Raw genomic sequence first — 17,836 nt, forward strand, 5'->3', positions numbered from 1 at the left:
TTCAATTTCCTTCTGTTCCTTTGCCACTAAGGGAAAGAGTACATTTGGATGGGAAGACATGAATGTATTTATGACATTTATTATCAGGTTTCTTATCACACAACTGTAAATAATATTCACATTTCCTTTACAAATAAAGTGAGTCACTGTATTGGTGCTAGTAAGCTTTATACAACCATGGTTTTTCCTGAAAAGTCATTTATTTAGCCAGGGTTTATTAAATGCCTGTTGTGTGCCAGGCACTTACTAGGAGCCAGCGATGCTGCAGGAAACAAGACAAAGTCTAGAGCTTCAAGGGCTTATTGTTTCCAAGGAAGAAATAAGTATATGATGGTATAAGTGCTCTGGGGAAAACATGAGGGTAAGTGCTATGTAGGGCAAGAGCTGGAGAAGGAAAATCTAAGAGGAAAGCAGGACTGGTGTCCCTCGTTATTGATGGTATAACTAATGAAAAGGCGAGACAGAGTCTGGTCTGCCACACACACGCGCACAGCAAAAATCAGTTATGCTATCTGTCGGGTACATGAGCTTCTTAGGAACATGATAGCATATTCTTTCTGATAAAATAAAATACTACATGAGCAACGTAGGGAATTTATTTATTTATTTATTTATTTATTGCAACTTAGGGAATTCAAACACAGATAATATTACCGTCAACAAAGCCAATAGTGTGCCGATAGAAAAAAATAAACCAGTTGTGAAAACCCAGAACCAGATTCAAATTCAGATACAGTGCTGTATACCGTCATGGGGAATGCTCAAGAAAACCGAGCCAAAGTTCAATTTTCACTGCTTGCCAGTGGTGGTGTTATATTGGCTTCTAAGCGAATCAGCCTCTTTCGCAGATTACCTTGCAGGGTGTGCCCAGCCCAAGGTTTCGGGCAGGCAGGCTTACAAGAAACCCAGAGTTTTCTCTCCTCCAATGTACACAACCTAAATTTATCAAAATATCAAAAATGAGTGGTTGTTTTCTTGAAAATTGGATTTTAAAATACATGTGTTTCTGAATGTGATTGTACACATGCTCAATGTAGAGAATTTGGAAAAGTTAGGGAAGTCTAAAAATCACCTATATGTCAACCATTCTGAGAGATTCACTATCATTTTGGTGCATTTTTACACATATGCATGCATACATACACATAAGTATATGTGCATGTGGTGTGTGTGGTGGGTGTGGAATGTGTGCAATGTTCCACAGGATCCTTCTTTTTGGATATGGCCAAGGGCTGGCTTTTTGATCAGTTAATCAAAAATGTCAGTTCACATGGAGAATCATTGAAAAAAATACTGCAAATATTTCAATTTATGAAATATAACTGTATAATCATAGAAATGGCATAGACAAAAGTTATTATAATTCCAGATTCTTCCTCACTTATGTGACATCCAAAATCCCTCATTTCTTGTTTTTCTTCCCCTTCCTCCCTCCCTTACTCTTTCCCTTTCTCCTCTTCTTTACTTTCTTCATCTTTTTGATGGAAAAAAAACCCTTAAATATATCAATAATTTGTATGAAAGGCTTTCAAGGACATTGTGATTCTTCCACTGATTTTGATCTCATCTTGTTCATCAACAATCCTTTTAGCAACTTACCTTTACCAAAATCCTGCAAACATGCAAATGAGTTTTCATAGAAATAAAATCTTTCTTTTCTCTATATTCATATAGCATGGGTTTGTATAATAGTAGGTTAAATTACACATGAATATCACAACACCAATGAGCCTACAAAGAGTTGGAAGCAACTGGACAGTGACAAGCCTACAATTCAACAAGAGGGAATAGGAGCAGGCAGAGGGTTAGTGCACGTTGGACACACCGCCCAGGATTCCCAGACATGGAGCAGAGACAGGTAATCTAGCCAGCAGATCAGTCAGAAATCCTTTCAGGGTTTTCATGTCAGAAATATATGAGAAAACATGACATATTTGACTGAGACATTCCAACTTTTGAATACTCCCTAATTTACGTAACTGATCCCATATCACTGGGTACCACAATGAAATGTCATGCATACAATATTTTTCCCTTTACATTTGATTACTTTTAAATTTTTTTAAATGTTTATTTATTTTTGAGAGAGAGAGAGAGAGAGAGAGAGAGCGCACATGCAGGGAAGGGGCAGAGAGAGAGGGAGACACAGAATCCAAAGCAGGATCCAGGCTCTGAGCTGTCGGCACAGAGCCCGATGCGGGGCTCAAATCCACAAGCTGTGAGATCATGAGCTGAGCTGAAGTCAGACACTTAACTGATTGAGCCACCCAGGCGTCCCTATAATTTGACAATTTTTAAAGAACTTTTCCTCATAAACTTATTACTGTATCAGTAGGCATGAACATTTTCAAGTTTTTGATCCGCATGTCCAAATTTCTTTCTCAAAAAGGTAGTAACAATTTACATTCCAGTCATGGTTTATGAGAGTTCTTATCTCACAAGCAAATCCAGCAGGGCTGAAAGCAAATCAAACAAAAAAAGCAAACGGACAAAAATTCTTGACAGTCTGATATGCAGAGCCTATTATCTTTGTTTGAATTTGCAACTTAAGCTTTAAAAATATGAGTAAGGATCTGAACTCAGGGGCCCCACAGACGATGTTTAACAAGTTATAAGGAAGCTGGGAAGCTGTTCTTTATTCCCATTTGGAAAGAGTAAATACATGTAAGGAGGCTCAAGTATAAATGGGCGGGATTCTGCGGGAGATTTTCCATGAAGGTCATTAAAAATTGGACAGGAGCCCAAGGGAGACTGGTAGGATCTTTGGACACAGGACTGAAGACTGTTCAGCTGCTGGAGTTCTGGAAACCTGGAAACCCACCATGCAACCTACTACACATGGTCCTTATTGGCTCTGTGACTCTACAGCAGCAACCCACGTGCTTTTCGCCTTGGCCTTCCTGTCTTCCTTCACCGTGCAGCCGAGAGGAAGTCGTCCCTGTGGGAAACAGTTGTCAATGCTACTTGGTGTTGGAGACCAGGTTTGCACAGCTGCGTTTTGCTAAGCTTCTAATTTCCTCGTGTTCAAAGGATTTCCGATCTGAAATCGGTTTGCATTTCAAAACACTGGTGTTAAAAAATTGTTGGCTTTTGTCCATTGCTTTTCTCGCTCACCGAGTTGCAGCTGCAAAAATGCAAATGTGTTTTGCAGGCTTCAGAGACCTTCTGACCAAAGGGAATTGCTAGACACATCTCTGAAGGGCGGAGGTCCCTTGCTTTCGGAGCCCCACAGTTATCATGATATATTTTAGTCGGTTCCATTGTGATACTTTTTTTTTAAGTTTACTTTTATTTTGAGAGAAAGAGAGAGAGCAAGCGGGGGAGGAGCAGAGAGGGAGAGAGAGAATCCCAAGTAGGCTTCACGCTGTCAGCATGGAGTCAAATGTGGGGCTCGAACTCACGAACTGTGAGATCATGACCTGATCTGAAGTCAAGAGGGGGATGCTGAACTGACTGAGCCACCCAGGCGCCCCTGTGACAACCTTTAACATCCACACATGAGTCTTCTTTTGCTGCTGAGAAATGGAGCTGAAACGCACTCCATTCAGAGACTCCTGTCATTTATAAATAGTACCCGCACCACACAAGCAGGATAAAGTGAACTACAGTCGTGTCAGGAAAGAACTCTCCCAAGTTGTTGTTCTTCCCGGCCCTGCTCCAACGCAGGAGAACCCAGCACTGTAAAACTATTGTCTCTGTGACCACTCCATGCAACGTCTCACGCTGACTGTCCAGCTAACTGCTGCGTGTTTTGTGTCACATACCAGGAGGGCACGGCAGACAGCAGAATTTGCTCCCACGATGCAGACCTTCCTTGCATCCAGACGCCCCCTCGGTAACGTTCTTACTCAGTTTCAACACCTTGGAGTTGACAGCAGTGACTTGAGCACTGTCACCTCTAAACAGTGGTCCGGCAACAGAGGTAAGTATCTGAAAGGAAAAGCGCGAGGAGAGCTTTAGGGACACGTCAAGCAGGCAACCTGGTGTCAGCTGCCCCAAACGGTGACACTTGCTGTTGCACAGGCGAGATCCATGTGGGGCTGCCTCCTTCTGCTGCCTCACCTCTGGAAAAGGAGCACATCGATCGTGTGACAATCCAGACTTCTCTAGAAACGGCACCGTGGATGACTGGGGCTGGGGCTCTGGGCTCAAGCGAACCCTGGCCGCCCCAGTTACTGGCCCCGTCACTGTGGGTAAAGTCCCTCAAATTCTCCGAGTCTCCACTGCTTTATCCATAAAGTGGAAACAATGTCCTCTTCACGAGTTTGTTGTGATAATTAAATGGAATAATGCACTTAAAGCTCTTTGCATAATTTCTGGTTCATACTAAATAGGTGCCCAATAAATATTATTACTATTTTCTTAATTACCATTACTCTTATTGTCATAAAGCTCTAGTGAGGGACAACGTACTGAAGGAAGAAAAAAACATTAAACTTCAGAATGACTGATTGCGGTGGACTCCCAGCTCTGCTACCAACACTGTGATTCAGCCAAGTTATAAAGCCACCCTGACCCTCAATTTCCTGACTCAGAAGTGACAATAACGCTGTCTAGGAGGGTTACTAGGAGGATAAGAAGTGACAGTTTCTCCAAAACCTGGTACTTAGTTTTTAACATGTTTTATTTCTTCTCTTTTGATACATAACCACAGAACAAACAGTTTTCATGAAATCCTGTCCACTTGTCCAACCATACAAGGAATCCGATGGGATTTTCTTCACCTTTATTCAGAAAAAAAAATGAACTTCTTCTAGGGGAGAACCAATCTTTAATCTATTTTTAGTCCCCTTCTTCTGGAGATAAAAGCCCATTGATCTAAGCGATATTGGTGTCAAATTTATCTTAAGTCAGTTCCAGAACAGAATGCCTTAGAAAAATGAGCCCCCCAAAATGCATGGAAGTATTGAGGATAATCTCTGATTGGTTCCTTTCTCTGACTGCCTAAATATTTTTGGTATCTATAACCATAAATATAAATAATTCCTCCTTTTAGATGGAATATGTAAATACTATTGCTAAGCATCCAAAAAATTTAAACTCTTTTTTACGGCCATTTTTCATTGTTTTCATGGCACATATTTTTTTTTCCACTTTATGGTACAGTAATAATACTAGCATCTTCTGAGTCAAGAGAACTAAGTGTTCTTCATGTATAAAGCACTGCACATGAGCCCCTACCTCTTCCCTTCTAGCCCCTGCCCTATGTCACCAAAGCCTGTGTCCCCTTCAGGCCATAGGATACCACGGGACCTCTAAGGAGTAGGAAGTAAAGGAGATGAGGTTGCCCACTTTTCCTCCTGGTTTGGATGTGTTTAAAATGCATGTCTAAAATTCAGTCTTCCAAGAGAGCAAATGATACCAAAATATCAAGAAAATATCTCACTTGAACAGGGCCCCTCGCCAGCAAAAGGTAGGATTTTTCTGTCTCCCTTTTCCCTGTGTTCTTTCCTTACACTCCAGAGACAGGGCAGCTTACCATAGGCTATCACCTGTACATATTGCTTTCTATACAAAGACTTCTTTGCAAAGCACCACTGGAACTGGCACCCAGATCAGAGGAATGATGCCTAAATATGCTGGTTTCACTGTCTCTTCAATCTGACAGATATTTCTTGAGCACCTACTATATGCCAGGTTCTAGGAATACAAGTAACATTGCTTTTGACAGAAAACAGTATTAAGTTTCCAAAAACAGATTTGCACAGGGGCAGGTTATTTGTGGTGCATTAATAATTTGGGGATACTTTACACTTTATATTGGCATACCTCTTACTTTTTAATTTTCTTAGTTTATTTATCTATTTTATGAGAGACAGAGATTGAGCAAGGGAGGGGCAGAGAGAGAGGGAGAGAGAGACTCCCAAGCAGGCTCCACACTGTCAGTGCAAAGCCTGACACGGGGCTTGAACTCATGAACTGGGAGATCTGACCTGAGCCGAAATCATGAGTCGCACACTTAACCCACTGAGCCACCCATGTGCCCTGGCATGCCTCTTATTTTTAAAAAATACATTTGAATCTATGAGCTTTTTCTCAGCCAAAACATGCAACTTTGAGCAAAAGATCTTTATCGGCATCCAACTCTCTTTTCCAGGTGACAGTTCCCCACTTAATACTTTACCTGTGGGTCATCCTGTCATCCTGTAATATCAGTCCCTCTTCTAGATCGGAGAATCAAAAGCTAATGCATAGTAACTGAATGGGGCATGCCGGGAAATGTTAAGATGACAGCAAGCATCCCAGGGTGTTAATTACTGAGATGGGCAGGGCTTTCCAATGAAAACCTTACACATTTTTAGGATCCTTATTCCAAAACCGTCTTGTGGTTCTATTTGACAGTGAGGGATTAGACATACTAGCCATCTACGTCGTCAGCACCTGCCAAGTCTCTCACCAGTGTAAAAATCTCCCCGCAGCGGGGAGAGACCAGCAAGTGCTGTTTGCAACAGATAACGGAAGACTGGATGGAAGCACCCAAACCGAGTAGAAGCAATTCTTTCCTATCGTCAGCTGCCTCCACGGCTTGAGACGGAGGTCACAATGAGTAACACTTGCTCTCCTCTTTCAACTCTGGTTTTTTTTTCCCACCAGAAACTGAAGAAAATGGTACAGATTTAAAGTCAGAAGAGACTGATTGATGGGGATTGAGCCAGCCCAAACTGACAAGTGAAAAGTAGTGAAAGTTGATAATCCTGAGCGCATGTGGGTCTCCCATGTCCAGGGGGCGCCCTCCTCCTTGGCATTCTAATTGCATCCAGCACTCCTGAGACAGTATTATGAGCAGGTCCATAAGTCACTCCTGGGTTAGGCGTGAAATGCTCAGGTCAGCACAGCATGTCTTCCATTCATGGATTGTGACATGAGTGCGCTTTCTGGGGAACAGCACATATAGTCACCTTTCTGGAGCGGTCTGAAACAAATGTACTTTCTAACTCATTTTGTTTTCATTTCGAAGTTTTTCTTTTTTCTTTTTCCTTTTTCAAGTTTATTTATTTTTTTTTGAGAGAGAAAGAGCCAGAGCATGGGCAGCGGAGGGGCAGAGAGCGAGAGAAAGGGAGAGAGAGAATCCCAAGTGGGCTCGTGCTGCCAACACAGAGTCTACCGTGGGGCTTGAACTCACAAAACTGTGAGATTATGACCTCGGCTGAAATCAAGAGTCAGACACTTAACCGGCTGACCCGCCTATCTGCCCCAGTTTTGAAGTGTTTCATTGGAAATCAAAATCCACTGTCGAAAATCCATCCAGAATTTGAGAAACGTAAAACCTGGGGTAGAGCATTGAAAGACACAAGTATCACAGGCCGCGAGCACAGACATCGGCCCCAGTCTCATGTCTGATCACATCTGCTTTACAGAGTTGAGCTCCTGAATGCATTTCTGACTCAAGTCAGCTTCAGAGAGTTACGTGAAGTGTGAAAAAGGAAGCTGATCTGCAGTGACCAGTATATAATGTGATGCAGGCCGTACTCCGCGCTCCATACAGCTTGTATTTCCTTTCTCATAGTTGCATTTACTCAAGTTTGCAGTATGCAAAGATTTAACCCAAACTGTCCAGGCAGGAACTGGGGCATCTGGACTGTGACAAGGCAGGAAACCCACAAAGAACTAAATGATCTGAATGTTCAAAAAAAATTGTTTTCAGAAAAGGGGTTAAATTAAAAGTCTGAAATGTGAAGAAACTAAGTCAGATGATAACTAAATGGGAAACAGAAATAAAAATCGTTTTAAATCTCCATCATCCTAAAGATGAGAAAGTCCGAGAATCCTGGCTGTGTGTTCTGCTGGGAAGACTCGCTAATCCATTAATCCATTGATTGATTAATCACACAAATACTTCATTGGGTACCTACTATGTGCCAGACAGGTGCCTGGAACAGAACAGTGAACACATAAAGACTCTACTCTCACACGGATTATATGTAAGCGTGCTGTGTTCGTCAGGGTTCTCCAGAGAAATAGGACTGAGAGGGAGAGAGAGAGAGAGAGAGAGAGGCTTGGCAAGTCCAAAATCTGATGGGGTAAGTCAACAGGGGAGTCAGGAAGAGCTGACTCCAGTTCAAGTCTGGAGGCAGAATTTCTTCTTCCTCAGGATCTGCAGCCTCTGTGCTATTAAGACCTTCAACTGATTGGATGAAGCCCACCCACACTGGGGAAGACAATCTGCTTTACTCGAAGTCTACCACTTTAATATTTTTTAATGTTTATTTATTTTGAGAGAGAGAGAGAGAGAGAGAGAGAGAGACAGCATGAGTGGGGGAAGAGCAGAGACAGGGCGAGACACAGCATCTGAAGCAGGCTCCAGGCTCTGAGCTGTCAGCACAGAGCCCGATGGGGGCTCAAACTCACAAACCATGAGATCATGACAGGAGCTGAAGTCTGATGCTTAACTGAGTGCACCACCAAAGCGCCCCAGAGTCGACCACTTTAAATGTTAATCTTGTTTAAAAACAGCAACAACAAAAAACAAACACAAAACCAAAAAAGTACTGTCACAAAAATACCCAGAGTAACATTTGAGCAGATATCTGGGCCCTACAGTCCAGTCACATTGACACATAAAATTCAGCATCCCGTGTGAGGAGTTGATGTGAACACAGAAAGAAATATGCACTATGCCAGGGAGGGATAAGTGCTCTGTAAAGCAATAAAGAAAGTTTAGGAGGTGTGGGGACTTCGAGGGGTGGGCAGTGCTGTTTGCGGAAGCGTGGTCTGGGAAAGTCTACTGAACAGGAAGACGTTTGTGCAGTGAGTGGCTGGAAATGTGGGTAAGAGTCCACATGGTGGGCTTTGTAGGTAGGTCACACTCAGGCTGCCAAAGTTGGGAAGGACCTGAGGTCCTCAGCAAAACCATCACTAATAACTAGCTGCGAAAATAAGTGAAGATCATGGTCTCCTGAGCCACACAAGTAATTAGCATTTTGATTAGGAAGCCATAGCGGGATCATACGGTTACCATAACCACAGACGCTGCAACCTCAAGCCTGCTGGAATGTCAGAGCAGAGAGCAACCACATGCACCTGTTCGGCCACAAGACAGACTTTAAAATGGATCTCCTTGAGTTGTTCCTTATCTACAGGATTTTAATATTTAAAAAAAAATTTTAATGTTTATTTTCGAGAGAGAGAGAGAGAGAAAGAGAGTGAAAGCTGGGAAGGGTCAGAGAGAGGGAGACACAGAATCCGAAGACAGGTTCCAGGCTCTGAGCTAGCTGTCAGCACAGAGCCCAAAGCGGGGCTCGAACCCACGAACCTCGAGATCATGATCTTAGCTGAAGTTGGATGCTTAACCGACTGAGCCACCCAGGAGTCCCTGGATTTTAATATTTTCTGCAAATCAGAATATTTGTTTTTCTCTCTCCTGATTTATCCATGAAAATGTGAAATGAGAGCTCCAGGGCCTCAGAAGGCAGTTTTCCACCTCTCACATGACATTTGCCTGGCTCGGTACAAAGCTCATCAATATGGATCTCCTTGTGGTACTTGCAACAAGCCTGTGCATGAGGAATTCCTACTGTCTTATTTCATTTCATTTCATTTCATTTATTTTATTTTATTTTAAAGTTCATTTATTGAGAGAGAGGGTGAAGGGAGGGCAGAGAGAATCCCAAGCAGGCTCCATTTTGTCAGCATGGAGTCTGACATGGGGCTCGATCCTCCAAACCCTGAGATCATGACCTGAGCTGAAATCGAGAGCTGGAGGCTTAACAGACTGAGCCACCCAGGCGCCCCCTGCTGTCTTGTTTATAGTTGAGAAAGCTAAGCCCAGAGCTCATGAAATGACTTGTCCAATAATCTGTGATTAGGAAAGGCCAAGGGAAAACTCAGGGCTCTGATCTAAATCTGGGCTCTGTTTTAGGCTTGTAAAATGGTCTCCTAATTACTTCTACTCCATTTAGGCACACAAACAATTCAGTGTGTTCTCAGACTGTTGTTGACAAGAAGCCTGAGTGTTAATTATACAAAGAATCTTTAAAGGAAGGGCATCCCGAGGGTAGGGAGAGGGGGTCTGGCAGGAACTCTCTGAGAACCAGAGTCAGTCCCAAGTCTGAGAAAATGGAGGCAGGAAGGGACCCCCAGGACTGGGGTTCTGGCTGGCACAAAAGGTGAAATTTCACATCCTGGTCCACAACTTGTGAAGAAGTGGGGTTTACATTCCCTTTCCTCCAATTGGGTGCTGAGTTCTCAGAACAGGCACGAAGCCCACTGGGTCTGTGGTCTCTTGTAGGGGCTGGGGTCTGCAATAGGAACCCCAAATCTTCCTCCCGCTGGAATCTTTGCGCTGGCTCCCTTTGACCTCAGAAACAGGGCTGCATGAGAGTTTGCTCCTTGTATCAGATGACGAGAAGCTGGGAGACAAAGTGCATATTCATTAGCCGTCTACATCAGTGATGGATCACTCTTACAGCCAACCAGGTCACTCAATACAAGAATGGAGGCGGGTAGAGCCCGACCGGAAACTGATGACAGCCTGCACCACGTACCTCACCCCAGTTTGACAAGCTGTCCACATGTTCCCAGGACTTGCAAACACTCGAGATCTAACACCGTAGTTACAAAGAGAGTAACATCTCAGTGACTGAATTAAGCACTGAAGAAACTGGGACTACCCTTTGATTACTCCAAAGAAATCAACTGCCATTGAGAGAGGAGGTAAGATTTGAAAAGGAAGTGGAAAAAAAAAAGCAACTTTTTTTTCTGTTCTTACTGAAGTTGAAAGCAAACAGGAAAATAATTTTGGTGAGGTGGTGAAAAATGGCCGCCCTTTAATGGCAAGAATGAGTAACCGATGCATTGGAAGAGTGTGAACTTTTTCAATACTACACCTTGTCCCCCGCTACTGAGGATAGAAATGGAGTAAGAAATGAAGCTCGACAGTCTAATTCTGCTTCTTTGTTTGTTTTTTCGACTTTTAGTTACTTAAAACATGTGAGGAGAAAGATGTCTTATAGAGGCCATGACCAGTCCACCATTTCCAATGATGAAAGGTATCTCTGATGTATTTGTGTAAAAAAAGGAAAAATCAGGCAACAGTAATGCCCTTTTGTAGTGAGCATATTACTGAAACATGGAGATGCAGATAAATAAGATAACCTTTTCTGCATGAAAGAGATAAATGAAGATTCCATTCTTTCTTATTTTTTCAAAAGGTGTAAATAAAAATACACATGGTAATCTGATGCCAGGAGTGTCTTCTTTCTTTCTTAAGGACAGTTTTTTGGGAAAGAGAGAGAGAGAGAGAGAGAGAAAGTTGAAGCAGTGGGGCTGGGGGGGCAAGAGCTCTGAGTGATCAAGAATCAACAAAATAAAATGAGGGAGTCTCAAAAGTTCTACCTGGGATTAGATTTTGACTAGAGTTAGTAAAATCATTTTCAAAACCATGACGGAGATCAGAATCGTGTAGTGATGCATTAAGAAAACAATAATAATGTGTGGGTCCCACCACAGACCTAAAGAATCAGGGTCTCTGAGGACGAGGCCCTCCTTTTGGTCATCTTCAGCAAGTTCTCAGTCACGTGCATGTGCATCCTGCTGGGGTCCTAGAGAAAGCTCTGAGGCGGGCAAGCCATGACATTTACAAGTGACAAGTTGAGAGCTTCACAGACCAACAGCCTCTATGCTCAGCACTTGCACACCAGAAGTTGACTTCTCCTGGAGAAATAATCACTCTTCCAAAATTAGGCCTGAAGGAAGGGAAGTCACTTTTGTTGGAGGAAACAGATAAAGAGAAGGCTACAAAATTCTAAATGAGAGCCTAGACTCCTTAAATGTCCAGGGGGCCAAAGACGGAGCATAGGAATGAGGAGTCCACGTGTAATAGGGAAGGGGTAGGAGAGGTCCACCTGGACCAAAGGGCGGGGGACTAGGGGGCCATGCATCACATGGGCCCAGGCAGGTCTCCCACTTTTCAAGAGAAAGCCTAATCCTCCACCATTTAAGTAGCGACTAATATTAAAAATATGTACCTACAGGGGGCGCCTGGGGGGCTCAATCAATTCAGCATCCCACTCTCGATTTCGGCTCAGGTTATGATCCCAGGGTTGTGGGGTTGAACCCTGAAACAGGTTCCATGCTAAATGTGGAGCCTGCTTAAGATTCTCTCTCTCTCTCTCTCTCTCTCTCTCTTGCTATCTGCCCTTCCCACAACCCCCCTTCCTCTCTGTCAATAAAAAAAAATACACAGTTGCATACATATATACTGTATGTGTCAATACCATGTAGGTTAAAAAAAAATAGTCTGGGGCAGTGTCAGCCCAATTTTTGAAATCAGGCTTAAATCTATTAAGACATCCATATGGAAAATCAGTCTACTTTGATCAAGGATTCTTTTGTGAGGGTGGCAAAAAAACCAAAGCTCAATCATCAGCACAGGGCAAGACCACAGGCCACACAGGCTGAGTACATATTTTGCACCCGCCCCCAACCCCTCTCTTCCAAGATCTCTGCCCTCAGAAATCAAAAGTATCGATGTTTCTCACACCTTATATGTTTATGGCCTCCTAGAATGCAGAGGTGAATCAGTCTGTAATCTTGCACCATCTGACCAGTGGACAGCCTGTCCTTAATGACTCCATTGCCAAGTTTCTTCTAATGTTGCAAGTTTATCCCGGTTCACAGCTTAACAAAACCTACAGGAGGCGGGGTAGCCTTGCTGGGCTCTGCCCATTGACCTGTATTCAGATTTGCTCATTTATACGGCTGGCCTTGCTCTAAATGCCCAAATGCACAGTAAATTCACTAGCACCCTCACACTTAGTGAACTCGGGCCAGTTGTTCAACACAGACCACTGTTTCCTTTAAGGTTTTATTTATTTTTGGGAGAGAGAGAGAGAGAGAGAGAGAGAGAGAGAGCGAGCAGGGGAGGGTCAGAGAGAGAGGGAGACACAGAATCCAAAGACAGGCTCCAGGCTCTGAGCTAGCTTTCAGCACAGAGCCGGACGCGGGGCTCTAACCCACGAACCCTGAGATCATGACCTGAGCCGAAGTCGGACGCTCAACCAACTGAGCCACTCAGGCGCCCCAGACCACTGTTTCCAAATGCCCACAGATGGCAGTGGCATAAAGTTCACAGCTGCACACAGGTTCATCCCCAAACACGAAGGGAACAGAGATCAAAGGCAAGAACAAGGTCATTTCCTTCGAGGGCAGAGGAGTTACCAAGACTCTCAGGATCAGCTGCTTTCTAGTCAGAACTTTACAACTTCTATCTCACTTCAAAGGAAAGAAAGGTAGGCAAGTAGATTGAATTTTGTTCTTGTTTAAGACTGAGTTGAAGAGACTTAATTGGTGTTAGGAAGCTAAAGGCACATAATTTTTCTTTTTCAAAGCAAGGATCTTCCATAAATGGAAAGGACTTTTGAGGGAGTTAAATGCCGTTTTCCCACATTTGGGAACAGATAACACACAGACAGCAAAAGAGATACAGTACAATACACTAAGGTCCTCACAGTGGTTCTACAAATAATGTTCTTGGTGACAAGATACATAAAGATCGACCCGAGTACAATTAGAAACTTCTGTTTTTTAGAACAATAGATCATTACAAAGTAATACATAAAATAATAAGTGATAAGCACTATAGAAATCCAAGTTCACTGAATAATCACACTCTCTGTAAACACATCCAATAAAAATTAAAAGATAAATACTGTGTACTCAAGAAAGGATAGAAAAAGAATGATTAACACCACTGGCGAAACACGTAATTATGTGCAAGTGTAGACGAAACTAGGCGGCCAGTAATAAAAACTGCTGGGCTGTGTTGTAGCCTATGAACAAGTAATATATTGTATCATTTATCTGGAATGTATCATAGATAAGCTGCTATATAACGATCGCCACTTCAGATAGCTGTGAAATTAGGTGATTAACTAGTTGTTACTTAACCTTCTAATTTCTGTATAAGTCTAATTACATGAAACAGACGTTGGTGTTTTGATTTTTTTACTTTGCTTTTCTGTTTGGAGTGTCATTGCAACTACTGTATTGTAAATGATGGAAAATAATTGCATATGTTAAAAAACATGAAACTTTATAAAGTAAAAAAAATAATAAAATTTTTAAATAAAAAAAAAATAAAATAAAAGTTAAAAAAAAACTGCTGGTATTTGGTGGTTAAAAAACACACGGTCTTATGTTCTCAGAAATACTTTTTGTTTTACATCATATAGTCAATTTCTCTCTCTCTACCTGCTTTAAGGGAAGAAAGAGATTCACAGTCCTAAATTTGGTTTCGCCTTGCTTTTTATCTTATGGGTCCACTTTTTAAATATACCCTTTTATGAGTTTCCATCCTAAGGTAATCGTCTTTGGTACCTATTACAAAGCATGTGCTCACGAGGGACTTTTGGGACCCAAGATAATTTACCAAAAGGCACTCCATTCACTAGGGGTTTTCGACCGGGGGATTTCCTTATTCAGGTTTTTAGACATCTCTTCAGTGTTGTGTATTTTCTCCAACTGCCAGTTCTACTCGAGTCATCTGGCTTCCCGAGCCTTCCGAGAGATTCCTACCAAATACTGGCAGGTCTCTTCGAAGAGCTGTTGAGAAGTAAACTACTTGTCTAGCGTCTCAGATTCTTACATCCAAGTCCTGGGCTCCTTTTGCCTCTTACTCTTTGACCTTTCCCCCTCTAAACTTAGGGCAAGAACTAAAATTTAGTTTTCTAAATTTTTAAACTCTCGTTTGCCACTAGGGGTGGTAACTATGTCAGAGATGGATGCGGGAGGACGTCCTTCATCTAACTGGAGTTAGATCGGGGCCCTGCTGGGCTCCGGCTAGCAATTTCATTTCTGCCTCACAATCCGGCCGTCGTTTACAAATCTGTGTTTTTACATCCAGTGGTTCTTGTTTTAAATTATATTTCATATATTTGTTTCATTCTAAAAAATTTTTCAATTCCATCATGTTATAAGCAAAACCCATTAAAAAGCACATTGTGTTAAAAAAAAAAAGAAATAGTGGCGCCTGGGTGGCTCAGTGCGTTAAGCATCTGACTCTTGATTTTGGCTCAGGTCATGATCTCACAGTTGGTGAGATCCAGCCCTGCAGTGGGCTCTGCACTGACGGTGTGGAGGCTGCTTGGGATTTCTCTCTCTCCATCTCTCTGCCCCTCCCCCAGTCACGCTCTTTTTCTCTCTCTTAAAGTAAATAAATCAATGTAAAAAAATTAAAAATAATAAAATAATAAATTAAATTAAATTAAAAATACAAAAAGGGGGCAACTTTGGCTCAGTCGGCTGAGGGTCTGACTCTTGATTTTGGCTCAGGTCATGATCCCAGGGCTGTGGGATGGAGACCTCATGGAGCTCTGTGCTGACAGCAGGGAGCCTGCTTGGGATTCTCTCTCTCTCTCTCTCTCTCTCTCTCTCTCACTCTCCTCTGCCCCTCTCCCCTGCTCACACACAGTCTTTCTCTCAAATAAAAATAATACTAAAATTTAAAAATTAAAGAAACCCACACTACAACTTGTTTCATGTTTCTTAGGTTGGTTTAAAATGATTAAATTATACATTAAGCAAGTGTTCTTTATTTTTCCACTAAAAATCTTCCATATGATTCCTTATAAATACACCAGCTTCTTTTCAAATGCTGTCTTCTTTCTCTTGCCCATAATTTTAAGACAACTGCTCTAAGAAACGTAGAAAAAATTGTGTATCTAGTACTTGTCTGACCACCAACCTCAACAGTACAAGATAAAACCTACCAGAGCCATGTGCTTTAAAAAAAAGAAAGAAAGAAAGAAAGAAACAAAAGAAAGGAAAGAAAAGAATAGAAGAAAGGAAGGAAACAAGAGAGCGGTACCCACAGCCACAGCTCTTAGACAAATTTCTAAATTAGGTCTGACTCTTTTTCTGTCTCCTTTAGACTCGTGAACTGTTAGCAGATTTCAAACTTATTTCTTGTGGATGCCGCAGAAACAGCCGCGAGAAGCTAGAGGAGAGAAAACTAAGTCCAGGAAGGTAGAAAGAGGTAAGGGATGGGCGCATCTGCGGACCATGAGTAGCAGCAGACACAAGAAGAATGGGAAAAAACTGAGGAAAAGAGTCCACAAGACACAGCTCCCTCCCATCGACTCCCAGCCCACTGCCAAGGTCAAACAGGACCTGCTTCTGGGTCCCACGTGACTACCACTCCTACTGCCATTTTCTCATTCTCGCTACTTCTAAGTCAGCCCTCGCTACTTCTAAGTCAGCCCTACTACGTGCAAAGGCACAAAAGCCAGCGTTCACTGGAAACACACGAGGTGACATGACAGACAGCGTGGAAACTTCCTGAAGAATACAGGTGTGCTGTTGGGCAAGTAGTGGGCTCGAGGCAGGATTCTGGGTAATTACATTTAAGAGCCATGTTAGAGGGGCGACATGGAATACACACCACAAAATGTGGACCGTGATGACCCCTAGGTGATGGAGTATGTAAGATTTTTTCTTCTTTCGTCATCTGCATTTACAAATTTTATTTAATAAACCTGAAATTTCTTAATCTGCTAGGCCATATATTATATGTAATAACTATAATAAACACATGTTTTACTAACAACAGATATTATAATAATAGGTATATACAAATACACACACATATTTGTGTCTGCATTCTTTCAGAAAAAAAAAAAAACCACCTCTGGCAAAGATGCTATAGTATACGAGTTAAAAACAAAGCCCTTCTGGGCTTGGATAATTTTGCTAACTTACTAGTACCCCTGTCCCAAGAACTGAGAGAGGTTTTGCAAAAACAACCAACACCGTGACAAAGCACGTTAAGGACAGGAGGAAGAGAATGTGGTCTGATTTGTACAAATAGTTCCATTTTGAATCTTAAATTTTCTTTAAGAGAGTTTCTAAAGGAACCCAAATATTGCACATTACTTCTGAAAGGGCCAGTGAGTTGTTGATGGTTTCTTCTTCCCGCCCCCTCCCTGCCTCCACTCCCCACCCCCCCCACCCCCGCATCAGAAGATGGTTCCAGACATCGATGCCTTTTCCCTTCAACTTTTGGTGTGGTCGGGACACCAGATCCCAGCAACAAGTTACCTGGACTCTGGAAATAGCTCTAAATCAAGGCCCAGCTGTGTCCCTTACACGCGCTGTGCGATCACGGGAGCATTACGTGAGCCTTCTGGCCTCCATTTGGCCATCTGTGAAATGGAGCTGAAGGCATCCTCACAGCCGGCTCCCGCGTTGAGACTGGACTGGGGTGGCATTTATAAGCGGTCCCATCACGGTGCTGGGAGCTTGGGTGGTTCCCGATACAATGAGAATCCGTGGACTCAACGGGGCTTTGGAGCTCAAATGATCCAAGTTCCTTCTACTGGCCACAGGGCTGGTATTTCTGAGCTTGGGGACTCTCCCCACGAGGGGACTGCTGCCCGGGGTTCGAGGCCGAGTACGGGCGCCCGGGTGCGCGGGCGCTGGGAGCGGGTACCACTTCCCGCCAGCGGCGGGGGGGCGGGGGGACAGAGGCGGCAGGGGTTGTCAGCGGAGCAAGGTTGCCAGAAGAAAAGGAAGGGCAAAGGGAAGAAAACACAAACCTGAGACAGTGACTTACAGTCTAAAGGAGAGGGATTCCCGGAAAAGAAACAAAACCAGTTTCTCTTTTTCTGCGCCCTGATAAGAAAGTCACAAGCCTCCAGAGGCGTATTCAGCCCCAAGATAACTTTTCCGAGACCGAAACGGTTTGGTCCGCAGCCTCAGGTTTCCCCACCGCCCGGGGGGCAGCTTTCTGCCCGAAATCCGGGAGCGGCCGCGGAGCGCGCGGGGTGGCCCCCCGGGCCTGGCGCGCACAGCCACCCGGGGGCGGGGCGCACGCGCGGCTCCCGTCCCCAGCACCCACCTC

General features: G+C 43.3%; 1 protein-coding gene across 2 annotated transcripts in view; it reads right to left on the bottom strand.

Moving 5' to 3' along the window:
- The window catches only part of FAS (Fas cell surface death receptor), a 28,249-nt gene that overhangs the window by 9,960 nt on the left and 453 nt on the right, over positions 1-17,836 (bottom strand). The window contains exons 2-3 of one of the 2 annotated variants that reach the window (XM_029931681.1): positions 3,765-3,930; positions 2,822-2,938 (exon numbers count right to left, since the gene is read on the bottom strand). In XM_029931681.1, the coding sequence (XP_029787541.1) occupies positions 2,822-2,938; positions 3,765-3,930 (283 nt within the window). The remainder of the gene's footprint in view (positions 1-2,821; positions 2,939-3,764; positions 3,931-17,836) is intronic. The other variant, XM_029931682.1, reaches the window with a different exon arrangement.

Source organism: Suricata suricatta, chromosome 2 (assembly GCF_006229205.1).
Source record: "Suricata suricatta isolate VVHF042 chromosome 2, meerkat_22Aug2017_6uvM2_HiC, whole genome shotgun sequence".
Classification (NCBI taxonomy): domain Eukaryota; kingdom Metazoa; phylum Chordata; class Mammalia; order Carnivora; family Herpestidae; genus Suricata; species Suricata suricatta.